This window comes from Haliaeetus albicilla, chromosome W (genome assembly GCF_947461875.1).
Source record: "Haliaeetus albicilla chromosome W, bHalAlb1.1, whole genome shotgun sequence".
NCBI classification, from domain to species: Eukaryota; Metazoa; Chordata; class Aves; order Accipitriformes; family Accipitridae; genus Haliaeetus; species Haliaeetus albicilla.
Genome location: NC_091515.1, coordinates 194513 through 222423, shown reverse-complemented (window position 1 = coordinate 222423; position 27911 = coordinate 194513). Strand labels below are relative to the sequence as shown.

Below are 27911 nucleotides of genomic sequence, written 5' to 3'. Positions count from 1 at the left end.
TTATCAAAAGAAATCAAAATGCTGCCTATTATGAAAGTTATATTTCTAGAAGCAGAAATCTGTCTTGAGTTTTGCAATAGTAACGAGTCACGGGACCTCTGAAGGACGCTTTGAAGTGAAAAGGAACCTGTTTTATGTGAATATGATAGACATTGCTGATTGTGGTTTAAGTGGGCTCTTGCATATCCTACTTGCCTGCAGAGTATTTCAAACCACACCAAGTTGTGATTTGAGTTGTGGTTCTCATTTCCTGAAGAAGCTTTGGTGGTTAAATTAGCATATTGCTTTTGTCTTTCTTTCAGGTACTTAGCTTTCAAAGTAAATGATCAGAAGTGTTAGTCAATCATTATTACTAATATATGGTGAATAACTAATAAACTGCTCGTAATCTGTGTATTAGGTTGATGTTTGTCTAACGTTAGGATATATATTACTGTAACGCTGATTGAATCACTTAAGTCTTCTCTACCTGATGAAATTTCTTGGCATAGCAATACAGAAACTAAAAAAAAAAAAAGCTTTTATGCTGGTTAGGCTGGTATTACTCCCTGTGTAGGGATTTTGTTCCAGAATGAGCATGATGTTATTTAGGCATCATCAGTTGTGTTTGGAAGTGAAGTAATTATACCAGATTATCAGAATCTTGTCCTGGAATAGTGTGTCTAACTGGGAATTTATACCAGTCTAACTATAACAGAGTAATTGTTATATATGGTTATACCAGAAGTATTCTTCCAGAATCAAGATATTACCATGTGCTAGACACTGAAAAGTGGTGTCTCAATGCTCTTGTTTTCACAGTACTGAAAAGAACACTGATTTTCTTTGAAGAACATACAAAAGAAAAGGTCTCTGCCCTAAAGAGTGAACAGTCCACAACTGTACATGGTACAGATGGAGGTAAAAACTTCAGGAAGAGTTTAGGAAAGGTAAAGGAATGTAGTCACAAGAACATGAATTCCATAGGTAGATGAAAATGAAAGTTGGGGTTTTTCCTGTTTCCTTAAATAATAAACAGACTTGCTGCTGAGGGAAGCTTGAGTTGAGTAGTTGGTTGAACAAAAGCATGGAGTTACACGTTGTAAGTATAGACAATTATGTGGGATTTGAAGGCAAAGGGTAGGAATTTAAATTTAATATGGTAGCAAAGACAGGGCTAGTACAGACAGTTAAAGCAATTACATAGAGTCACTAGACTTGTGGTTGAGTAATGAAGATCTGGATGAGCAGGAGGGTGAGTGTCAAGGAGGAAAAGTTGGTCAGTTCTTTAAAGGTTAATGATGAAATAAAAGAATAAAAATTGAGCATGCAAGACCATGCTTGTGATCCAGAAATGATAATTAGAAGCCTTCATGCATAGAGAATATTAATTGGAAAAGTATTGGAAAGGGAGGAGGATTATTTGACTTTGCTAGGCCTGGGAAGCTTAAAGTTGTTCTTGTACTTGACAGACAAAAATCAGAGTTTTGAGCGGTTTGGAGATATGACCTGTCTGGAAGCTGCCAGATGATTCTGTTCCCTTGTCTTCATTAGGCTGTTGAACTTCCTCAAAATGAGCCTGGTTTGAGTGTTTACAATTTCTTAGCTTTACACCAAAAAGTACCTTTTAATTTTAGCAGCAATTTATAGGCAGCTTGGTCTTTCTTGTAGAGAATACTGTGCCCCATCTGCAGCTGTCCTAAAGCCCAAGCTACAATATAAATCATATTTAGAAAGTGAGAAAAAAATGTTTTCTTCTGTGTGTTTCTCTGCTCCCCCCCCCCTTCCAGCCCTTGGCAGAATACATCAAAGAGTAGGTTTGTTTGTTTTTTCTCATATGGCTAGAGTCCCTCCACTTGGAACAGGTATAGATACAGGGCTTGAGGAGGAGTGACAAAAATTCCATGTAGTAAAACAAAACTGCCTTTATTAATCCTTCAGAAGTAGCTATTTACTTCTAAGCCCTGATATTTCTTTGGTTGATATTTATATCATTGCATATTTGAGCCTTCCTCACATCTACACAAATAGTTGCTGTAAGAAAGCAGTGTTTCAAAATGGTCTCTGGAATCCCTGACAGTAGGGCGGAAGCTCCTGGATGCAGTACATCTTGCAGTTGTTTTCCCCTTTTTTGGATGCAGTACATCTTGCAGTTGTTTTCCCCTTTTTTCTGGACATCAGCCTTTTAAAATCTTTGAATACATCCTTAGACTTTCCATCTTAACAGACAGGATACAAAGGCCTCAAAAGGTTTACAAGAATTTAACTATTTCTCAGGGGTGTAGCATCAAATTCTTGTCCTGCTTGCTTCTTCCACTGTCAGTAGAGAGTTGTCACGATCTGGTTCTTGTTTTGACATAATTACCCAAGTGAGTGCTTCACTGGAATGTGTTATCAAATGAACTGGAGTAAAAAGGCTAACTGGGAAAAGTAAGACAGTGGAACAGTCAAGGAGTATCTTCCTTTGGCTAAAACCTGTGTCATTTTCTTCATGCTGTTCATAGGAAGCACTTATGTCAGGAGATGCATTTCCAAAGAATGAAGAATGCAGGAGGTCATGCATACATGCTTTGAACAAAGCATGAACACAAACAAAACAATCTTGGTTTATCCTCGAGAATTTAATTCACACCTTACATTTCAGTAAGACATCGATGCACACATAGGGATGGACCTTGTCACCAAAGAGATTAATGGAAATCATGAAGTAAGTATATTCAGACTCTGCCGTCATTAAGTTTTTAAGACTCAGTTGTATCTTCCCTGAAGTCCTATCACCCACCATCAAAAAAGCAGAATCCAGAAGCATTGCACCTCACTGCTCCTTGTAACTCCTATTGGCCATATCTGGATTTTTTTCCTTTTTACTTATTTTTATCATTGAATAGTCAGTAAGCAAAGTAATGGTTGAACTTTTAAAGAAACTGATTTTCTTTAATAACTTTTCTCAAGTAATTCAAGCACCCTAAAGGTTGCAAATCTTATGACAAAAGTGATAGGTGTTTCCTGGCATTCTCCTGGTAAACAGCAGCAGCCAGCCAGGTGGAGAGGCAGGAAATGGAACTAGTCCATGGGAACGAAAAGGGATGTTACAAAGGGAGGCTCTCATTTGAAAATTAAATAGTACTTTGGACAGAGTCAATAAATCTAAGAACTGACTCTTTATATGAGTACACACAAAATTAGGGTGTTGAGTTTATTGTATCATCTATCCATTGTTCTTCATAATACACGCTTCAAGTTGGCATTTCCCTCTTTTGAAGTGAATTTTGTTTCTACTATTCAGAAACTAAAAATGGAAAGAAATTCTATTTCAGACAAAGATGTTTGAGAAGGTGGGAGTCTTGCATTTTGTTTCTTTAAATATGTTTTTGTTTGTTTAGTCTGAGGAATGTGTCGTTGATTACACACCTTGTGGACTGTTTCTCAGATCAGTTCTGAAGATCATCTTAATGGCAGCCCTCTGATGCTGGGTTTTTACACCTTTGCGTGTCTCTTTGGAGGCATTGAACTTTGCTCTCAGCACTTTAAAAGCAGTTCTCAAAGAAATTCCAGTTCCTGGAAAATAACAATTTCCTAGGGAACCAGGAACTTGCCTCGTTTCCTGTTCTCAAGTATTTACAGGCATCATGTTGGCCCAGAGAAGGAATAGACTAACAGCTTGTCGGGCAGCCAACGTTGTCAGTTGATTTTGATCTTGGATAAAAGGCAGAGTTTTATCGTTAAGGGAAGGAGTTACTGCAAGGTTTTTGGAGGAAAAAAAAGGGAGGAATGTGGCTTCAGAGTCCTGGCAGTTGTGGTGGAAACATGGTTTATATACTGAATCTTAAAATGGTATACTAGAATAGCGAGGAAGAGATGAATAAAACATCCATGTTACAACTTTGCTTGCTTGTTTATCAAGACTGGCTATGTCTTTTGTCCCTTTTTGTTTAACTTAAGATTGCTTTAAAAGTTTGAAGAACGGGAGGGATTCTTCATAAGGGCACCAGTAATTCTGGGTCCCCCACACAGAAGAAACCAATCCATTCGCATGCTCTGCTAGAGCATGGGAGTTGTTCCTTCTGCATACACTTGAAAGACAGTTGCAACTTTATGCAGTGTGCTGTCTATGGATAAATTTATGATCTTAGCTCTGCAGATCCCTGAATTCTTTGGAGATACTTTCTCATTTTGGAATTAGCCTAACCGAGTTTCTCAGTAAAGGACAAATGTATCTCCTCTGCTACACAGTTTTGCTCTTAAACATACTTGGATGAAATACTGTGTAAGTGGGCCTTTGCTTAATTCATTGCTATTGCTAAGTGTTAATTAAACTCCAGTATATGTAATTAGAGGAAGTTTTAGACTAGGAAGACTTTCTGTTTCTGTTTTGAGTGTATATAATAACTGTAAAAAGACACCTATGGACAGATGTGTAATCAGAGTGCAAATAATTAGTCTTTCGAATCCTGAAAAACTGTGTCAGTTAAGGCTTGTTTTGTGGTTTTACATGGATTTGATATGTTTTGGTCTCTGGAATCTTTTCCATTTAATTCTTATAAGAACTTATAAGAAACTTATAAGAATTATAAGAAGTTATTCTTCTAAGAACTTTCTTTGTAATTTTGATATTATGCGTGTATGTATTTTTTTTTAATTTATTAGATAACTGCCTTTGTAATTGTGGCCATTTCACAGGATCTTGAAATCTTTCAGGCAGAGGGTAGACTAAAGTCCAGGTCTGCAGCACTGTGCGTAAGTGTGGTAGTCATCTTACTTTGGTATAGGAAGGCGTCTACTGCCACATGTGCTGAACATGATGAGTTAGCTTCTGATTATACTGCAAGAGAGTTGAGCTGTACTGGTTACTTGTCTAGTCTCTTTTCTTAAATCTTTATGTTCATTTTATCCCAATTACTAGTTTTAAGTGCATGAAGGCTAGAAACCTGCTTTTGAATAAATGGATTTTTAAAATGTTAGAATTAAACAAATACACAATAAATCCAGAATTACCAGCATTGTGAAACAATCTTATGTCTGATAAGTATGGATTATAACCATATGCTTTACAAAAGTAGTGGAGTCTTGATGATGAGCATTTACCATGATAGGCTACTATATATTGTCCATTAAGTAAAGGAATTATGAGTTAATTAAGAAAGTAAATTCATCAGTTGCAATGGTATACTCATAATTTTATAAAGAATCACATGCTGAGTTCAGCTCTGCAGAAGGACTTAGTGCAATGAAAAGGAGTTAATAAAGTAGACAAAGCAAAAAAAAAAATAAAGTGGACCATGTAAACAATTTTCAAAACCATTATATATTTATTTGAAGGTATTACATGAAATGTCTGTGTGTATTCCAGTATCCTTGAGGAATTTTCCTCAGTTGCCTTTCTTATAGTCCATAATGACTTCCTAGTAGCCACTGTTGATGAATACATAAGTCTTAGAGATTTTTGTCAAGCAAAGGGGTTATGCTCTTTTAATAAACTGCATCTTTCTGAGGAACAGTTAGAATGCTGCCTGTGTTGATAATGATGTGCATAAAAATATATATTTAAACATATATATGCATTTTGATTAGTTTATCTTAGCATTGTTACAGATGAATTCAACAGTCAGCGAGTAGTTTCTCTCCAGAGCTCAAGCTAATGAGCTAAGAGGAGGAGGAAGTGAGCTACTGAAGTTGTAGGATGAATCTCCATTGGCAAGCGGCTTCCAACAGACCTTCTGCAATGGGGCATGTAGCTTCTTGCTTATCTGAGCTCATATGAGGAGCTGGGAGAGCACTGTTGCAGTTAGTCACACTATGATTCTCTGATGGCCTGTGTTAATTGATACTGGAGACAGAACATTGAGCTATATGGTAAGAATGTTTTCCAGCCCTTTAGTGCTGATACAAAGGCAGGAGGACAGACTGGGTGCTTCCTAAATGGGCATTTTCTAACAATAACACTTACTTGGTTAAGTACCTTTTCATGGTGAATGCTAACTTTGGCCTGATAATTACTGAACAATGAAAGTATGTTTAAAACAGCTCTGTCACAACAATACAAATCATACCTGTGCATGGTTATGAAAGAGAATGAAGAAAATGTCTGTCTGTGCTTCTGTAACTGATTTTTGTAGATCTCTACAAGTGATCCCCTGCACACCTCTGCATATTACTGAAACATCAGTGGAAAAAGGCACTGATGCCAAATGTCATAGTGGGATTTAAATCTAAAAGTATACTCAAAGTTATTTTTTCTTTTTACACAACATTTGTAAAGTTTCAGTTTTGAGTTACCTGTTTGGTTTGGGAATTGGAAGGAAAAAAAACCAACAACAGAGGCCAGTGGTGAACAAAAAGAACAGGATCTGGAAAATGTTATCTGTGAGGGGAAAGAAAACCCTAAAGAACTGGTGTTGGTTAGCCTAAAAAGGAAAAGTTTGAAGGGAGTAAAGTGCTGTTACAAAGAGGATAGGTGAATAGAACCACGTGTAGTTCATTCAGATTGCATCGAGAAAGATTCAGATTATGTAGTAGGAAACGTAACAGTGAAAATTGTGAATGACTAGAACAAATTACATTTGAGGTTGTAGAATCTCTGTTATGGGTGGTCTTTAAAGTAGGTGAGACGCCTGCCAGGAATAGTGTAGATACACTAGATCCTTCATTAGAGTTGCTGAAAAAAAAGCGTTGTGAACACCGGGAGACACTTATTCCCTAATTCTTATAAAGCAATTTAATTTATAGGAAGCAGTGCAACAGTCTTAAACTGTTAGTAGAAACACATTTGTTACCATCTTCAATATGACTCATCAGGTTGATAATGCAAATGTCAAGGAAAATCTAGACTTAGAAGGAATTGCAAGTGCCTCACGTTACTTTCGTGAAAGTCTAGGTATCTTGTTATAATCATAGTGTATGTGGGAGAGGGTAGGAGGGCGTGTAGGGGAGGGGACAGGAAGAAAGTCACTGAAGAGAATTTTATGCCTAGAATGAAATGACTAGGTCACAGTCTGTGAAGTTGATGTATTACTATAGCTCTTGGTGTAATAATTCGTCTGTACACTTGCACTGGAAGACTGTTCTGGAATGTGTAATTTCTGAAAATATTACTTCAGAAGTGAAGTAGCACCTTTTTGCATGGCATATGTGAACATAGCTTATTTTGTGTAAGACTGTGCTATTAGAGCTTAAAATACTGAGATGATGACTTTCTGCTTATTTTACAGATTTGCTTACAATCAAATACATGACCATGGGGGATATGAAGACCCCAGATTTCGATGACCTTCTTGCAGCCTTTGACATACCAGACATGGTCGATCCAAAAGCAGCTATTGAATCTGGACATGATGACCATGAAAGCCACATAAAACAAAATGCTCACACAGATGAAGATTCTCATGCCCCATCATCATCTGATGTTGGTGTGAGTGTCATTGTGAAAAATGTGCGTACTATTGATTCTTCCGAAGGAGTGGACAAGGATGGCCACCATTCCACAGGCAATGGCTTGCATAATGGCTTTCTAACGTCATCAGCTCTTGATAGTTACAGTAAAGATGAAGGGAAGTCACTTAAAGATGATGGGTCAGCTTCTGAGACTACACTGAAGGATTCGGCTTTCAACCAGTTTAGCCCGATATCAAGTGCTGAAGAATTTGATGATGATGAAAAAATTGAAGTGGATGACCCCCCAGATAAGGAGGAGATGCGTGCAAATTTCAGAGCAAATGTCTTGGCAGGATCTGTATCTCAGCAGGAATATGACAAACTAAAGGCACTTGGAGGGGAGAACTTGATTAAATCTGGAATCCCAGTTTCAAGTAGTATAGATAAAAATAAAGTTGCTAAACGAGAGACAGAGACAAACTCCATGAATTTAAGTGTCTATGAGCCTTTTAAAGCTCGAAAAACAGAGGACAAATTGCTAAAAGACAATTCTGAAAAGCTTCTTGAAAACAGGGTACTTGATGGAAAACTGAGTACTGAAAAAAGTGAAACAAATCTTGCCAGCATTTCACAGTCGAAAGCAAAGTCATCAGCAAAGCTTTCTTCATGCATTGCTGCAATTGCAGCACTGAGTGCTAAAAAGGCAGCTACAGATACTGGTAAAGATTTACAGTCTAATTCAGGAGAATCTTCTCCATTACCAAAAGACATGGGTGAAAGTCCCCAGGCTATTGAAAAATCACCTGAATCTCAGAGTCTCATTGATGGTGCTAAAAAGCCATCTATCAAACCACCTGATAGTCCCAGAAGTGTATCAAGTGAAAACAGTAGCAAAGGGTCTCCATCTTCTCCTGCAGGGTCAACACCAGCAATTCCTAAAGTTCGCATAAAAACCATCAAGACTTCTTCTGGGGAGATCAAGAGAACTGTTACCAGAGTGTTGCCAGAAGTTGATTTGGACTCTGGTAAAAAGCCAGAGCAGACTGCTTCTATGGTAACTTCCATGACATCTCTCCTGTCCTCGCCAACTTCTGCTGCTGTTCTTTCCTCTCCTCCTAGAGCTCCTCTCCAGTCCACAGTTGTCACCAATGCAGTTGCATCTGCAGAACTTGCACCAAAACAGGTCACTATCAAACCTGTGGCTACTGCCTTTCTCCCTGTTTCAGCAGTTAAAACAGCAGGTTCACAAGTTATTAATTTGAAGCTTGCTAACAATACTACAGTGAAAGCCACTGTAATATCTGCTGCTTCAGTGCAGAGTGCCAGTAGCGCCATTATAAAAGCTGCCAATGCTATACAACAGCAGACTGTTGTGGTGCCAGCATCAAGCCTTGCCAGTGCTAAACTTGTGCCAAAGACAGTCCATCTTGCCAACCTTAATCTTCTGCCTCAAGGTGCTCAAACCACCTCTGAACTCCGCCAAGTGCTAACGAAACCTCAGCAACAAATAAAGCAGGCAATAATTTCTGCAGCAGCCTCACAGCCTTCTAAAAAAGTGTCTCGAGTCCAGGTGGTGTCATCTCTACAAAGTTCTGTAGTGGAAGCATTCAATAAGGTGCTGAGTAGTGTCAATCCCGTACCAGTTTACATCCCAAACCTTAGTCCCCCTGCCAATGCCGGAATAACGTTACCAACACGAGGTTACAAGTGTTTGGAGTGTGGTGACTCATTTGCTCTTGAGAAGAGCCTGACCCAGCATTATGACAGGAGGAGCGTGCGAATTGAAGTGACATGTAATCATTGTACAAAGAATTTAGTTTTCTACAATAAATGCAGTCTTCTTTCCCATGCTCGTGGACACAAGGAAAAAGGAGTTGTAATGCAATGTTCACACCTGATTTTAAAACCAGTCCCAGCAGATCAAATGATAGCATCTCCTTCAAGCAATACTGCTACATCTATGCTTCAAAGCCCTGTGGGAGTTGGCACACATACTGTAACAAAGATACAGTCTGGCATAACTGGGACAGTAATATCAGCCCCAGCAAGTACACCTGTCATTCCAGCTATGCCACTAGATGAAGATCCATCAAAACTCTGTAGACATAGTCTAAAGTGCTTGGAGTGTAATGAAGTTTTCCAAGATGAGACATCTCTTGCAACTCATTTCCAGCAGGCTGCAGACACAAGTGGACAAGTAGAGTATCATATGTTTAAATTCCAATGTTTCATCTATAAGCCTAGGAGACTTTGGATATGTTTTTACTTTCATTTAGCTGTTAATTATCTGAACCTCCATGATTAAAAGTATAAATGAAAACCACAAAAATCGTGCAAGCACTTACATAGTGAATGTCAACATTTTTTAAATAAGAGTTTTCTTAGAATTTCTTTAGGCCCTGAAGTCTGAAATTTACACTGTATATTTTTGCTAAAATTTAGCATTAGCTTTCTTACAGCTGAACAGTTTAATACTGAAATTAATAATGGTCTTTACTAAGAATTATTAATGATTCTTTCTGTGCTTTGGAATTTGAGTATCCTGTGGAATCCACTTAATTGGCACCCTCATTAACAGCCCACCTATTCAATCTGAATGATAGTTTTAAGTGACTCATTCCTGATTTGTTGTCAGTTTTTATTATTTTCATATAGCACCATAAGTGAGCTAGGCATTCCTCTTATCTACAGGCACTCTAGGCAATGAATAAATGGCACACTGATTCTACCAAAAGGATATGCATGCTGTTTTCTTCAAGTCTTTCTTAAACAGAATTGAAAAGTGGTGTTCACTGGCATGCATTTCTTGCTGTGTGACCATTTGTTTACTTGTGTTGGCTTTCCTTTCCTCTTACGATTGCTTGTGAGTTAAACTTACAAACCATTTTAAAATTCTTTACTAATGTATGTGGCCTAATCTGAAAGAAACACGTCATTCAATAAAAGTTAATATTAATCAGTGTGCGATGTATTTTATAATCCTATAAGAGTTAAGATTGTTAATTAAATGATACAGTTGGATTTCTGTTGGGGCGTGCCAATTAAAAGGGATTCTGGTGTGTTTCAAAGCATTCAGTAGAGCTTGGTGTTGCAGATTCTTGCTATGTGGGAACCTGAAAACCTGCAAACATGCTCAGACTGGTAAGAAGAAGCACCCCAAGGAATATTCCTGGGAATTACACAGCAGTGTACAGGAAAAAGGTTTTTAAGTCCTGCAGGTAGGAAAAAATCCATTAGTCATAGAAGTGCAGACAGGTTCCTGTCAGAATCTCTTTACTAAACTTAAGACCTGTTCTGTGGCCATGAAGCAGTTAAACTGCACCCACCACTACAGGTAGTAATGTCAAGAGATTTGAATGTGGAAATAATCTTGACTATATGGATTATGTGGCTCCGCCTCAGCTCCTACTTTACTAACTGGCTAGCGGACTTGGGCTGAAATTGCCTGGATTCACAGTGAAATGCCATGTGGGTGAATTTCTATTTGTAAGATACTACAGATATGCCTATGTAAAGCGAGTGTGTTTAAGCGTTTTATCAGAAGTTAGCAGTATGTATTCCGTCAGATCTTTCTGCAGTTTCGAACAGTCTCTGATGGCTGACCATGAGTATATTCAGCACCAGCTCGAGTTACTTAGTACTTGGTAGTTGTTCTTTAGCTAACTGCTTTGCTGGTGCTTATTGGTGTTAGATTTATCTTTTTTTCCGTAATAGGTCCATTAGGTATCATTTGGTGTGATAAGATCCAGTAGTCCTTGTGAAAACCCTGTTGTTCTTGGTACTATAAAATCAAGCAATTAAGAAGGTGCCAAGATAAAGCAAGTGGATGAGAGACAGACAAATATACTGAGAATAGGTTGGGAGGATGAGGTAAGGATAAAATGAAAAAAAAATAGAGAAGAACAAGGATAAAGAAGTGATGTACTCGCTTTCTGTATGGACAGGTAAACTAAACAGATTTGTAGAAACACCTTTTGCCCTTTTCTGCTACCTCTGTCTGGTGCTTTTGCCCTGTTGCTGCTGAGTTTGCTCTCTATGCATGTCCTGTTAGATACTGTTTACCCTGGTGATTTACTACAGGAAAGCAACTGAGATCTTCATAGAATGTCAAAATATAACTGCAGTTAGGTGGAAGGATAAGTATGGGTACACAGATAATGCTGTTCAGGGAGGAAAGCTCATGAAGGTACAGAAAGCAATCAGCGTTGCCTACTACCTGTCAATGTGTTTGTGTCTTCTGTTGGAAACTTGCTCTCTTTTAAGAGCTAATGTATGGACAAGGCCTTAATATCTCCTTACTAGGCCATGGATTTCCAGTTTTTAAAAAAAAAAAAAAAAAAAAAGCCTTGTTGGTACAAAGCACTGGGGGAAAAGAAGCTATTTTCATGTTGTTCCATTTTAAAAGAATACTCTTAATAAATGTAGTTTTAAATGTTCTATGTTGAAATATCCTTTTAAAAGTTAACTTCATATTTTTCGTAGTCCTTTTCATATATCAAGCAGCAGTTTTCAGTTCTGTGCTGTTTTTTTTAACGTTGTGTTTTATTACATAATGTAGTGTTGCAGCTATGCTGAAATGCCCAGTGTAGAAACTGTTTAACTGAACAGTTGCTTTAGTGAGAGCAATACATCCTGCTTTCTTGATAAGTTATCTTTTTGTCCATTTTTTGTCCCACGCATTGCTGCAAGGGTAGTGTTTGCTGAAGAAAGACTCTGTATAGGCATTTATTAATAAACATTTTCGTACTTTTTCATTATATGTTACCCCTTGAAAAGCTTGGATGAGAAATAACTCTGACTTCTGTTTTCCTTCTTAGTGCTTGGCACTGGCTTTTTGTTGTAAAACTACCATTATTATGGGGGGGAGGAATACAGGAAAGTTAGATTAAATTGATATTTTCACTTTGGAAGGAAGGAAGAAAGAAAAAACCAAACATTTGGATTTTGCAAACAAATAGTAGGAAAAAAGTTATTATTTGCAGCTTACTGTTTTTTCTAGTGCCCACCTAATTGCTCTTGAAATGGAAATTGTATACTGTTCTATGTATACTGTTCTAAGCAGTAAGTAGCTGTTACTTCTTGTTCTTATTAAACTCCTGTTAATAAGGTAGATCGTTTCTTTTGAAATAAACAATAGTAAACCAGCCCTAGCAATTAAAAGATGTTCCCTATAAAGTTGTTACCTTTCTGTAATATTTTACTTCCATTAATATTCCTGTTAAAGGGAATGGGACCACTTACTGACAGGTTTCCTGGCTGAATGAAACCCTCATCTACTTACTGGGAAAAAAAAAAAGCAGCAAACCTGGGCTAATTAATGTTAATGTTCATCGTATTTACAGATATAAGTGTGTAGCTCCCATGGAAACTACATAGCTCATTTCCCTTCATACTCATAGTTCTTGTGTATCTTTATTTTCCACCTCCACCATTTTTTCTTCTAACCCTTTTTTTTCTGAAACTTTGACTTTAAATGCAGGCAGGTGATGATTTTCACAAACTGTGTTTTATTTTGGTATGGGTTGGAATGAGAGAACTGGAAGTTAATGCCACCTTAAGCCCAAAATAAAATGGTAAGCAAACATGCTGAATTTCAGAATTTCACAGTAGATTCTTCTTGTTCTACTGTAATTAGTTACAATTAAACATTTTACTGTACTCATCAAAATAGCAAACCAGCGGCCTTGACAAACAGCATTATTAGTATTTTGTGTCAGTCTGAGTTACTAGCATTACAGGTGAATCTTGCAGGCTGCTTGTTGCAATATTGGGGAGATACGCTTATGTTGTATGGCTCTTTTGTGGCGTAGCATCCCGGTTTCCTTTTGTAGTGCTGCAGATGAAAGGCTTTGGAAGGACTATGAAAACCCCACATGTTTCTTTTATTTGAGTAAGAAGTGTTTTGCTGTTTTCGTACATAATCAAATACTCCAGAGTCTTCAGTATTACACTGCTGCTTATTAATACATAAATGGTAAAAGATAGACTAGGAATGGTACTGAAGCCAAGTAAATGTGGCAAGCACATTTTAAATAAGAGTTGTGGTTAGTTAAGATTTTGCCTTTAAGCCTGAGCTGAAGACAAAGTCAGCATCCCAAACCAGTTCTGTTCAGTTTTGAGGACATGAGTCGGTGGTTCCAGCCATAGCTGTTTGGTCAGTTGAGGACAAATATTTGGCATTTCAGGGTGAATATTTGTATGTGTCTGATCACAGTTTCAGACTTACTCTAATCAGGTTGATAGTTCAAAATCCCCGCAGGTAGTTCACCTCGGGCAAAGCCTTCTGCAAGGGTAGTAAATGTATCCATGCTACTTACTAATCTTTTAGGCTGGTAATAGTGTTAATATTGAACCTGAATTTGAGTAATGGTAGATTTTCTTTACTTCCTCTATTTTAATGTTTTGCATTTTGCCATCTTGCTGTTGTCAGGACATTTGAGAACTATGTTTGGATGGACACTGTTTTCAAACATATCAGGCCACTATGCTCACAGAGTAAACATTAAAAGTGAACCATATGAAAATACACTTCTTCCTTCTGTATGTGTGACCACAAGATGTCTCATGCTAACATTTCTACTTCAAATTACTGTTTTTTAAAAAAGAATCGAAGTATTTGCATGCACCCTCAAAAAAAGCATTTAGAATAAGCTATTTTGGAAAAAAGAATAAACATAGAGTGTACAGATTGTAATACAAAAATATACTTGTTCTTAGAGTATTAGTAGTATTGTAAAAATGCTAAAGCAATTAAGTTACTTTAGACCTTGATATTAAACTGTGTTCTATTAGAAAAAAAAGGTAATCCTTTTTTGCAGTGACTATAAAGGCTTTTGCCTTCCGTCTTTGGAGTTAGTGTCTGTCTCCTGTTGATTAAATGGGAATAGGGTGGGGGTTTTTTACTGGTATAGATGCTAATACTAGTAAGTCAGACTCCTATGAAAGCTATTTGTATAACTGTACTATTTCTTCTACAATGGTAGCTTTGACTCTGCTATTATATTATCTGGATCTTACTGTTTTATAAAAGAGTTTTAAAGGAGAGTTGCCTAAATTGGAAGAAGGGGGTGACTTTGTAAAGCGCCTGGGTTTTAGTAAGAAACTGTTTTACCATGAGGAAAGGGATTAGTTCTTAATTTTTTATTTCAGGATTTCTTCATACATAGGTTAGTAAATAATTTATAATGCAGCTCTGGAGATCTTGCTTTGTTCTATATTCTTGCAAAATGTACACATGACTACATATGCAAGACTCCTATGGACAGCATTTCTAAAAATACGCAAACCTCATGTTAAAAAAATACCCATGCCATGAAGGAGTCTTGGTTTTGTTTTTAAATCTTCGTAAGTCACTGGTGAGATTCATAAGTCCTAAGTCATAAGAAATAATAATAATTTGAAAAGCCGTACAAGGCAGTCTTAAAAAATGAGGTTGAGTTAAAAGGCCTATTCTGCAAAGACTTGTATTTGTGCTTAACTTTGAGACCATGAGTGTTTCTGTTGAAGTCAGTGAAGCAGCTTTCATGATCAGAGTTAAACAGAATCGTAGCTCCATACAGGATGTCAGGTATCTGCTTAGAGATTTGAGAGATGTATTATTGTAAATGAAACATTTTCTGGAATGCTTTTACAGGTTTGGCTCTCTGTGCCCTCCAGTGATGGAAAGCAACTGTGAGCAAAAGTGAAGCCAGTTTACAGCTGGGTTATATCATTTGCATTTCATCCCAAAAATGGCACAAAGCACCCAAAAAATTTCAGTGTTTCTGATTTGGCGTATAGTCAACATGTAGTTGGAAGATTTTTTTAAATTATTTTTGTGTAACAAAATACAAGAAAATAATTAGTTTAGTAGGTTACTCCTGCATGTAGAAAGATTGCCCTGTAAAGAAGAGCTTTGTAAATATTTTCTATATCTCTAGTTTTTACTCAGATGCACAATATGTCGATATAATGCAGATAATGTATTCTAGCCTGAGAAATATATTTTGAAGTTATCTGTGCACTTTCTGCCTGATAATATTCCATTTTATTGGTATTATGGATATTACCGTAAGAATTCATCAGGAGCAAGGATTAAAGAAAGTGAAGATAGTATATTTGGTGGGTTTGGGTTTTTTTTTTTTACTTTATGTGGTGCACTGAATTAAAACCATAAGATTTGATTCTCAAGTTGTACTTAGGCCCCTTGCACTATTAAAGTAATTTTGTGAGGCACCTAAGTAAAATTATAGAAACCAACATGCATCTCCCATGGTCAGTGATACATGAAAGAGCTTTGTTGTGTCAGAATGGCCCAGAATGCCCAGATGTCTGGTTGCCAGTACCTGCCAGCTCTGTCCTACAAGATTTGTCAGTAGAGCCTGCATTTAGTAGTTGCCTACTTCTTTTGGTTCACATCACAGCCATAACATTTAACCTTTTATTTGATATATTACAGTGTTTGACACAAGACGTTACGTATAGCTGAACCAAACCTTTTGTTTCATCTATTTTGGTTTATCGTTTAGAAGACATGCAATATCTGCCAGATGCTGCTTCCTAACCAGTGCAGTTTTGCATCACACCAGAGAATTCATCAGCATAAATCTCCATACACGTGTCCAGAATGTGGAGCAATCTGCAGATCTGTCCACTTCCAGACTCATGTCACTAAGAACTGCCTGCATTATACCCGAAGAGTTGGTTTTCGGTCAGTATAATGATTACTTTTGTTGTCAATTTATGTATAATTTATGCTTTTAAAAGTAATTTTCCATTTTCATAAGCATTGTTTGTAGAGTACAGCTTCATGGGTTTGAGGTTGTCATGGCAACAATGGTATTAGTACTACAAATTTTGGAATAAATACCACATTAGGATTCTGCTTTGTTTTGGGCATCCTCTTTTGTATGTTGTTAAATCAGAATATTAGCTGATCTCATCCAGCCATAAAATGTCAGATTCAGGACTTCACAGTTTATAAGGTCTAGAGAATTCAGATGTATTTTCTTAATTTCAGGTTCTTAAAAAAACCTTCTGAGTTTTTTCAAAACAGTGAATTTTAGATTGTTCTCTCTGGTAGAACAGTCATTTTCATTATTTACTGCCAGAATTTATTGTCAAGATGCTGATGGGCATACTGCATCTGTCTGGTTGCTCTCTTTTCTGTGGAAAGTCAAGATTCGTCAGCTTTACATCGCTTGAAAATTACCTTTCCCATTCAAACAGCCTGGTCTTTTGGTTCTTCTTTGTTACTCTTCGGTTTCCCTTTTATTTTTAAGTTTCCCTGTAATGGCAACTCACTGAGCAAATGGGGATCAGAGGCATTTCATGGAAATGTTAAGTTTTGAAAGGCTTGAAAAATTGTTTTATCCTAGAATTTTACACTCACTGAATGGCAGGCAGCAGCACAGCAAGAGATCAGAAGAGCAACCTGTACAGCCGAGATTCGCTCAGCACTCCTGAAACATTTCCATCCTGTCTGACTGGAGAATGGTGATTTAAAATCTTACCAGTAGGCAGCTTCTTCCCCTTTAAGGTGCCACAAGTTCATTTACTAGGATGGCTGTGAAATCTTCCACTAAGGGAAGAAAGCATTTTTACTGCATCAAGCCAGCTGCTGTGGCAGTTTTCAGACTGAATCCATGGCCTGACATAGCTCTCAGCTCTTTGCATTTCTTTGGGTTCTTTTATTCTTTTCTCCCAAGCAGTAGTCTGTCTTGTCCTACATTTCTTACATCTGCTACCTCCACTCTATTTGCCTTCCCTGTAGTCTGTCTCTCTTGGGTTTGTACACGGAATCATCTTCAGGGACTCCTGGCCTGCACCAGTAACACCAGAGGACTCATAAATCTTTCACTGTGAATCTAAACTAAATTTACCAAACTTTTCAAGATGTATCATAAACATCTCATGTCACACTAAGTCAGAATTTCTGTATATGGTGAGACAAAACAAAAAACACCTAGGGAAAGAAAAGCAGTACCTGGAAAGTTAATGTCTTCCTTCCTAGACTCCTCAGCATCTCCTTATCACCATGGTGCATTTGCTTCAGGAACAGCATAACCTGTCTTGCCTTTCCAAAGGACCTCTGTGAGGGAGTTCAGTTTGATTTCAGCGATTTAGGCTAGTTGTCTGAACTAAATCAGCTGAAAATTTCAACCTTAATTTTAATTGCATCCTTCCAAATTGAAAACAAGAAAGCTGTTAGAGCAGTCCAAGAAAGGAAGGCTTGGTAGAAAGCTGTTAGAGCAGTCCAAGAAAGGAACGCTTGGTCCTTAAGAACTGTTTAATTGCTGAGGATCATTTATTGTGTTGCATCACTAGAGAGTAAAGTCCAGACAGGATGGGATGGGGAGGCGAGAAATGCGACCCAGCTCTCTTGAAGTGACACTTTAGGAGTAGATCTGTAAATGAGAGGATCATGCTTTGTACCGCTCTGAAGAAATGTTCATCTCTGTATAAGCAGAGAAGATCTTAACAGACCCCAAAAAGACAAGGACCATTTACTTTAGAAAATGCATTGGTAAGTGGAGACTAGATAGATACAAACTTGATTAATAGTATTAAGAATGTAAATAAAGTGCTCAGAAAGAAAGGATGACATTTCATAAAATTCAAAGGTGATACATTTTAAAAGGAAAATGGGATTCTTGAATGCAATGTATAGCTGTATTTCCTGCTTTATTGCTATCATCAGGGCATTGAAAGAGTATCCAAAAACAATTTGATGTTTATACGGCAACAATCATACTACATGATAGGTGCCAAAATTGAAATTTTGGAAGGGTAGAGGCCTTCTATGTTTAAATTGTAAAACTCTTACTGCAAAATAGTGGTCAATAAGAAATTTGTTCATTTGACAGGTTATTTTGTAATTGCTTATTGCACTATGTTCTTGAACTTATTTGGTAGCATTTAGTACTGGATATGTATGGCACAAAAAGGGACCATTGTGTATAGAAATTCTTATGTACTAATATTAATCCATGTTTTTAATCATTTCATTTTAGAATAGATGCGGAAGGGTCACAAATTTTCGACACAGCAGAAGTATGTTTTTGAAAAATATTTTCAGAATTCCAATCTGATAGATTGATCTGATTGTAGAGATTCAGTTTAGTTGTCCTGAGTTTAAATTACTCTTTTTTTTGTTTTTAAATCCAAGTGCTGATTTGATTACTTGTACAGAAAATCATTACCAGTATGTCTTCATTAAATCTAAACAAGGGAAATGGTGAAAATGTTTTCCTTACTGGTTTTCCATTTTGGTGGTAGTTTCTAAATTGCTGTGGCATACCTTATACAATCCACTGCATGTCATAAAAATGCATTTGGTAAAATCACTTCACAAATTTGCAGAGGATTTAAGCATTCTTTTTTACAATCAATAGACTATTCCTCTGTTAACCCTTCTCTCTGTTTTGTTGTAATGCCATAATAACATGTTCTGACTTCATATCTCTTAGATTTTCAAATTAAATTTGGGAAATTTCTTTTTTCTTACTTTCTGATATGCAAATCTCTGTTTATGTTGATTCTTACTGGGTTGTTTAAATTAATGGAATAACATAGTTTTATCCAGTTGTGTATATATATGTTTATCTCTTCCACTTGCTTGAAAATCAGTGTTGATTCCATTTCATTCAGTACTGCTTTGGGCTAGGCTGAACTGACTCTTTTCCACTCTTTTTGCAGCTGCGTGCATTGCAATGTTGTATACTCTGATGTGGCGGCGCTCAAGTCTCATATTCAAGGTTGTCACTGTGAAGTCTTTTACAAGTGTCCTATCTGTCCCATGGCATTTAAATCTGCTCCCAGCACACACTCCCATGCCTATACACAACACCCGGGTATCAAGATAGGCGAACCAAAGTAAGCAAAATTAATCTTCTACTGCACTTGCCTACATTTTAATAACTTGTGAAATTGCATTCTGTCCTGTGCTTATAATCTTAAAAGTCACATACTGTACAACCAACAGTTTGTCATCCTGTTGGCAACATGTGGAGTTTGTGTAATGTTTTCATGAGTTTTTAGCTGGCAATTTATTTGGCAAAGGTTAAATTTCCATGAACATAGAAATAGCAGTTCTTTAAATGCTGCACGCTACAGGAGAGTAATACAGTATTCAGAAAAATTATTTAGACGGGCAGCTAGCGTGTTGCTCGTTCACATCTTTTAATCTGCTTAGCTCATCTGCATTTTTACTGTGAATTAAGATAATGTGATTCCAGAAAGAACTGCTAAGACTCCTCAGGACTTACACAGTGATTTTCATAGCATCTGGTTGGAAAAGTGGGGAAAAGTGATTTTATTTGTTTTCTGTTACATGCTCACAGATAGTCATCAGGGTGAATTCAGGAGATTAATTCTTTCAGTGCCATCAGTTCACAGTGGTCAGGGTGGGTCTTTGTGAGAGATGGTTTTAGAAGTGGCAGTTGTAATCTGTGGGCTAACCTCAGGCAATTCTCGCGGGCTACAGCCACCTGTGGTACCCTGTTCTTTTGATCAGGCAGCCGCTCGCTTGTCGGGCAGTGTTCTTGCAGGATCTGTTCTCTTTCTGTCTACTAGATTTTTCTTCATGAAAGCCATAGGTTTGGGAGTGGTAAGCTATGTTTTTGCTTCACTAATATGGTCATGTCTCAAGGAGAGCAATTCCAGTGTTACTAAGTGAGAGGCGCCAGCCTTTAAACCTTTTCCAGCCTTGACTCTCCACATCAAAATAGATGCGTTTATAGAGCTGTTTACATAAGCTTTTTTTCCAATGCATAATCTCTTTTTTTCTGAATTCAAGCAGAACTGATTCTGTTCTGTAGCTAGGAAAGTTGTGCACAAACACAGTGGTTTACTGAAGATGGTAACACAGGGCACAATTAGGATCTCGGCTTCAGGGTCTTTGTTTTAAAGATGTTGCACATTCAAAGCCTCCACTGAAGCCAGTGGGAGCTGCAGGTGCCAATGCATGTGAAAATTAGGCTTCAAATCTCATCGGCCTTAGCCTGATGGCTTCTCATTGCAGACCTTTTTCTTCTGCCTTTCTCCTCTGTTGGTACGAGTGCAGTACTGAGGGTAAATATTCAAGTATTTAACTCCATGTTGTTTCTCTGGAGCGTGCAGAGCACACTGGTACATTTTAACAACTTGCAGACTTGAGAAAATAGAAGGCAGATGAGAGAAACAAGGTACCATGTAGTGTAATAACCAGATTTCAGAAGAATTTGGTTTATCACTGTTTCTTCTAACATATTAACAGGAGATGTATTCTTTAGGGTGTTTAAACCTACATTAAAGCAAAATGGCAACAAACTTACTGTGTCTGATACCAAATTAAGACATTTCCACCCAGTGACAAATGACTCCTTGTTTTAATTCAGGATGGTATCTTCAGTGAGAGGCTTTGAAATACCAACATTTAATCTAAAACTTGTTTCAGATTCCCATAATTTTCATTAGAGAAAACGGAAAGATTAAGATCACCATTTGTGTAAGATACTTCACATATGAAAAGCGCAGAAGATTTCTTGAATTGTGCTTGGATCTGCTGACTGTTTCTGATCAACTTCATGAATTAAGTATTTTGCATTAGTTTTGTTTCCATATAGATGTGTTTATAATTGTATTCTTTTACAAATTTATTTTGATTATAAAAAGACCAAAATAAAATTTTATGAAGTACTATTGTATTGTAATAAATCATAAAATCCATAGTTGAGTATTCCTCTGAAGAAGTGGTATTTTCTTTAAATTTGCCAGTTTTAATCAAGATGCTGTCTTAAATGCATGCAGAGTGACTAGTAGGATTTTCCCAGTCTTTGCAGTGTTTGAAGTTCTTTGCTTCCATTTCACAAGCATCTGTAGGTAGTCCAGTGTTGCCACCGACACTCCAGATGCCCACATCGACTGCTGTTTCACCATTTAGTAAGGTCTATTTCAAGCTATCAGGACCGGTAGTTTTCCTCAGAATTAGCTACATGTATTTCTGCTACTCAGTAGCAATTTTAAAAGGAAATGTTTTTGTTGTTTGAATTAGTTGGTTTCTGAGGATATTTATCATATATCTTGGTCAACTTGACATCAAATGTTTGTGACATTGTTCAAATCCTGGTTTATCTGCTGTAACGTTCTGTGTTAAAATCACAGAACAGCCCAGCTTGGAAGGGACCTTGAACCATCATTGGGTTCAGCCTTTTGGGGGAAAGGGAGCCAAGATGAGGCTATCTAGCACCCTGTCAAGTCGCATCTTGAAAGCCTCCAGTGATGGGGACTCCACCACGTCCCTGGAGAGGTTGTTCCAGTGAATGATTGTTCTCACTGTAAAAAAATTCTTTCTTGTATCAAGATGAAACCTCTCCTGGTGCAATTTGTACCTGTTGCCCCTTGTCTTCTCCGTGTGGCTCCTTGTGAAGGGAGACCCTCTGTCCTCTCCATAGCTGCCCTTTAAGTACTGGAGCACTGTGATGAGGTCCACCTGAGCCTTCTCCAGAGAGAAGAGACCCAACTCCTTCAGTCTTTCCTTGTAGGGCAGGTTCTCCAGCCCCTTGACCGTCTTCGTGGCCCTCCTTTGGACCCTCTCCAGGCTGTCCATGTCTTTCTTGAACTGTGGGGACCAGAACTGGACACAGTGGTCCAGGTGTGGCCTGACCAGTGCCAAGTAGAGCTGACAAGTGCTGTTGTATTTGAGGAAATACATTCACATTTGACCAGTCTGCTGCTGCTGGTTTATCTGTACCGTATTACCTAGCAGCTATGTCACATATGACTTGTGTACATTTTGAAAACTTAACAAATTAATTATTGAAAAGAAGGAATGTAATATAGTCATAGAACACTATAGATATGTCTACATAAGCTCAGTTAAATTTTTGTTCTTCTGAAGTAAAAATTTTAAATGAAAAGAAGGGTAGAATAGCCTTCTGTGTTTGGAAATGTGAAGCTTTCGAGTTTTCATTGAGTGTATAGAAGGTGTCTGACCCTTGAACGTGAGTTTCAAACCTCCCCCGGTAGGCAGACATCGTTGAACTCTGCATGGCCATGGAACCTGACTCCTCGGTGTCCCCCTGGGCATCACAGAGATGCAGCCGAAAACCAGGCCCAGTGTGTCAGCATGCTGAGGTGGCTGGGGAAGATTTATTACTTCTGTCCTGTAAGTGGGCTGAGGCCAGTCCAGTCCTGAGGGACTCTTCACTAGTTCACACTTTTTTGTTTACAGGAATTAGGCTCAGTGGGTAAATGGCTGTGTGCCTCTGGCATTTACTGGAACTGTGTGACTTGCAGTTACATTACAAATGGTTGTTTGGGAACAGATACAGTAAACTATTTGGTGTATGAAAAATGAAGTTTAATAGCAGTGATTCTCAGTGGGATGAAATTAGATTATTTTAATATAGGGAAATGGATGGCTATCTTGTCTTTCAACTTTGTGAAGCTCTCTCCTGTAGCGTACCTAAGATGCTGCACAGTTCTTGTGGGAAACCAAAGCTTGTATGTGATTTTTTTTTTTTTTTTTTTCAGTGAACAGTGTAACTTCATAGGAGCAGTACAAAGATATTTTTCATGGCTGATCTCTTTTTGGATATTGGAGAAATTCTTGTTTATCAAGCCAGATTATGGATATATACTGTACTATTGGTACAAAGTATATTATCCCACAAGTACCATTTTTTTAGAGAAAAAAATTATGGGAAGGAGAAATACCATACTCTGATGCAGAAGCTTTCAAAACACTAAACATCTTTTATGTGATATGAAAGTATTTTCCTGTGAGATAACACCTGTATTTATTCTAAGATAAAATATGAATTTGTTAACTGGATTTTTGAAAAGTGAAAAAGTCCATGTACCATGCCTGTTCTGGTGTGTACTGTGGGGCAGGAGCAGTTATGGAGTAACTGCCCTGGCGGTGTGATTGCAGTTGAACTGCCTGCCTTACTAAAGTGTCGTGTTGAATTGATGTGGTTGTAAATTATGTCCTGACTAACTATAACTGCCTATAAGCTTTGGACAGGTTTTAAGCTATTACATGTTAAATACTGACTACTCCAATTACAAAACAAGCAAGCATACTCAGTTGCATGTGCTTAGGCTTGAAAATCATGCTTTTGATGTGACTGAAAGAAATACTCGAAGTGGATATAGTCACAACTCATACTATCGTGTATGTTGGTATGAATTTAACAGAGTACAGTCTTTTCCCAGAAACCTGTCTGAAATTTGGATCTCTCCCAGGTAGTTCTTGTGCTTCTGTGAAAACAGAGTAAAGTCTTTTAGCTCACATAGAAAATACATAATATTCAGCTCTTAGAGATACAATTTTTATACGTGATAAATTCAGAAAGATGTCAGATTTTTTTGTAGCAGATTCACTTTCTCCTGTCAGTGCTCACGAGTGCTGCATGACTTGGAATGTGGTCATTAAGGGCTTGGGAAGAGCATTGCTGGCAGGTCGAGGGAGGTGATCCTTCCCCTCTGCTCAGTGCTGCTGGGACAGTGCTGCAGTACTGGACCCAGAGCTGGGTCCCCAGTGCAAGAGAGATATGGACATACCAGAGCAAGTCCAGCAAAGAGACACGAAGATGAATAAGGGACGAGAGCATCTCCCGCGTGAAGAGAGGCTGAGGGAGCTGGGACTGTTCAGCTTGGAGAGGAGAAGGCTCAGGAGGACCTTATCGATGTGTATAAATACTATATGGGAAGGCTTGAGGAAGAGGGAGCCAGATTCTTCTCTGTGGCACCCAGAGACAGGACAAGAGGCAGTGGGCACAAACTGAAACACAGGACTTTCCACCTGAACACAGAAAGTCACTTTTTTACTGTGCAGGTGGTCAAACACTGAACAGGTTGCCCAAAGGCTGTGGAGTCTCAGTCTGTGGAGACATTCAAAACCCAACTGGATGACATGGTCCTGGGCAGCCTTCTCTAGCTGACCTTGTTCGAGCGAGGCCTTGACCTCAAGAGCTCCCTTCCAACCTCAGCAATTCTGTAGTCCTCTGTTCCTTACTTTAGATACAATAAGAATCTGAAGCATATAGTAGATTGTAGTTTACTTGATTAATTATGTAACCCTGCAATGATAAATTTATATACTACAGACCTGAAATCATTCCAGCTGAGATCACTGTCTAGTTCCTCCACAGACGATAAAGCAGGTTTTCTAATTTCTTGCATCTAATTTTATTTGCAAGGTACGGTTCTAATGGAAATATGCACCATGAAATAATCAGTGAATTATTTTTAATTGTGCCAGTCTTTATTTACATCTTGGAATGTAACCCAGAACATGTAACGTTACTCATGTCTCTTTAGCACCTAGCCATGGGATCAACTGCTCAGCAACAGGCACCAAAATGCTGGGATTCTGGATGTTAGCAGTGGTATGTGAGCAATGAACCAGAAGGGTGAAAATCACCCTGCCAGGGACAAGGCTGTGATACAGTCTTGTGCCTCGGCTTGTTTTCCTGCTTAGTCAGTAATCAGGCTTGACACTTCCTGACTTTTGGACAAAGTTGCTGATGGAGATGTAAGACAGTGTTTTAAGAGACAGGATGCAAGGGACAGAAGAATAATATTTGGTGCCCCAGGATTAGGGAATGTGTGTGGTTAGTACCAGCTCTAGCCTGTGATGTTACAAGCAGATTCACTACAGAACTGCAGCAAGTACTTTTCTGACGAAACTCTGGGGTTTTTTTTCTTGGATGCAGTGAAGAGGGCTGACAGTAAAATCACTGCTTTAAATTATCTCTAGCTGCTCTGCTAAGATGGGACCAAGACGGTGGAGTGTGCTTAGATGCTCAGTAGCTCTGTGTGCTCTGTGGCCAAGGGAAGTGATCCCTTGTACAGTGAATCCTTTGACTCTTTCTACACTTGGAGCTTAAACAGTGCATCCCACAAAGAGTGCTTGTAACAGCACTGTGCCTGGAGAATGTTCACGTTCTCTCTGTTTCTGTCTGTGCTTAATTCAGCTGACCGGCTGGCGTGGTGATCCATTGACTTTTTTCCCCAGAAGTTGTCTCTTACGATCTCAAGTTAAAACTATTAGTAAGATATATGGGTTTATATTGATGAGAGGTACATGAGGCAAAACTGCATTTTAGGAATTTCTTTCTTACCAGTTATTATCAAGAAGCATTTCCTGTTTCTGGCAAGCTCTTTAATACCTTTCATACGGAAATTATCCAAGAAGTTAGGATTCTGAAGGGGTATAGATCAGTAATAGTGTGACAGACTGAAATACTTGTTTTGAATTATGTTTAAGAAGCTTTTCGGGACAGTAATGTAGGGGGTCAGTAGTGTGGAGGGTCAGAGGATGGGGAGGGGGCTCCCCTTTCTAAGTACAGCGTGGTCACTAACTGAAGCTAGCAGGTGCATTCTGCTGTGCTTGTGCAGAGTTACATCATCCCATGCAGAGGGTTCACCACAGAAAGCAGTACAATAGTATGTAGGTCTTCAGAAGATGCTGTGTAAATAATAAATTTATCTTGGCTTATGTGAGAAACTGGGACCACTTGATATACCACAAAAATAATACTTTTCACAGTTAATGTGATTAAGTATACTATTTTTCATTATTTCAAATATTTGGATGCATTGAATGGCTTGGACATTGAAGCAATGTCCCTGTTCTTGTCATCTCAAAACACTGTGCAGTGATCTTTAGAGCTCCTGAACAATGTACTATTGATGATAATTTCTTAGAGGGATATAGAAAGGACTTTGAACATTTATGTGGATAATGAGAAAATACAGCATTCTAGCAAGCAGGGTTTGTTGGGTTTGGGTTTTTTTCATGGAAAGTCATTCTTTAGGACAGAGATCAACCTCTCTAATTGATGGGATTAGGAAGACTGCTTTCGCAGAGGAAGTGCCTGTCATTGTACTGAGCACCTGTTGTTGGGTTTCTTTTATTTTAGCTGAACTTTTTCTGAAATACTACCACTGCTGATGGCTAATGGATTAGATTTCTCTCTCATTTGATGATCTATAGCGAATTTCTTTGTTACTTTTCTTTCACATGTCATTTCCTTCCATTCATTTTCCAAATTTAAAAAAGTGTGATGTTTCTGAAAGAATAGAATTATTTACTGTTTATTTAACAGATACATTAAAGGATTGCAGTTTGCGTAGCTAATCTTATTACTCACCTTTAGTTGCCAGGAAAATAATGCTTAATACAATCAAACATACAGATAAGCAAAAACAACAAGAAAAGTATTGAGTAAATAATTACTTAGAATGCAATTTAAACTATATTTTTCATTATAAAATCATCAGCAAAATGAAACCAGCTTCAAACTATTGCCGTGTAGTAGTTGTTGCAGCATTTAGATCAGAGGATTACGTTTCTGGTTTCCTATGTTTTTTGTCTGTTGGACAAGACACTTGACAAGGATCTGCTAAAAATACAACTATTTTCAGATTGTTTAATAATGTTCTTAGGATTTTGTGATACAGAATTTTAGCTATCATGTTCATTTCAGGGACTATGCTTTAGTGTCCAGTACTTACCTAGTTCTTGTTAATAAGTGTATCTATTTCTAAAGGACTTCTGAAATTATATTAATAGATGCATTGCTTCACCAGTTACATAGCTACTAAAACATAAATAGCTTTTGTTACAATTTTGATTAGAATATTGGCTATCAGAATGGGAGATTTAGGTAGCTAATTTCAAAAGTCATGTATGCTTTGAGAGAGGAAGTTGTGGTTTGGTACTGTCTCTACATTGCTTCGATAGACAAATTCATAACAGCTTGTCATTGCAAAACAGGGAAATGCCATCCCGTGACGTTTCAGCTTCAGAGCATTAACGGAGTCTAGGCTTGGAATTCAGGAGGCTCAAAGCCATATACATTGCCAAAAATAAATTTATCTTGAAGTATATTGCCAATTATGACCAAATCAATCACGCCCTAAAACACACTGCCTTTGCAACCTGAAACAGGTATATTGTCCTTTAGTTATAATGTGAGTTCAGAAACTGAAGACATTTAAATTTCAGAGTATCCTAAGCAGATGTTGATGTTATACATGTAACTGGCATATGCTGTTATTTTCTGGCTTCTTGTTTGCACTTTTTAATGATTTTTTTTCTATTTTTCTGGGTTTTCTACTGCATATTTTGAAATTGGAGGATGTTTTGAATTAGTTTAACTTTTTTCAGGCGGTGTGAAATGATTGCTTAAACATGTCAGATCTTATCTCTGCTGAGAAAAAAAGTTAACATCATGACTCTTGCAAGTAGATCATCAACATGACTGACGTTGTTTATTGTACTTCTGTTTTTAGAATAATATATAAATGCTCTATGTGTGACACTGTGTTTACTCTACAACCTTTGCTCTATCGCCACTTTGATCAGCACATTGAAAACCAGAAGGTGTCTGTTTTCAAGTGTCCAGACTGTTCTCTTCTATATGCACAGAAACAGCTTATGATGGATCATATCAAGGTGTGTAGGCATCTTCTCTTGTCGTTCATAGATACCATTTGTCATGCAATATATGCTGTGAGAAAATACTGTAAAAAGGCACAGAATAACAAGATGACTGCTGAAAGAGAGAGATGTTAATAATTCCAAGAGAGTA

The 27911-nt window shown here is 37.8% G+C and overlaps 1 protein-coding gene across 15 annotated transcripts in view; it reads left to right on the top strand.

Moving 5' to 3' along the window:
* The window catches only part of ZNF532 (zinc finger protein 532), a 51891-nt gene that overhangs the window by 8090 nt on the left and 15890 nt on the right, over nucleotides 1–27911 (top strand). For 10 of the 15 annotated variants that reach the window (XM_069774971.1, XM_069774961.1, XM_069774959.1 and 7 more), the window contains 4 exons: nucleotides 7188–9547; nucleotides 15858–16039; nucleotides 19027–19203; nucleotides 27613–27775. In XM_069774971.1, coding sequence (XP_069631072.1) covers nucleotides 7208–9547; nucleotides 15858–16039; nucleotides 19027–19203; nucleotides 27613–27775 — 2862 coding nt within the window. In that variant the 5' untranslated portion in view covers nucleotides 7188–7207. Of the gene's footprint in view, nucleotides 1–801; nucleotides 930–2385; nucleotides 2687–4655; nucleotides 5833–7187; nucleotides 9548–15857; nucleotides 16040–19026; nucleotides 19204–27612; nucleotides 27776–27911 lie in introns of those variants that run through there. The other 5 variants (XM_069774969.1, XM_069774967.1, XM_009921049.2 and 2 more) reach the window with 5 other exon arrangements.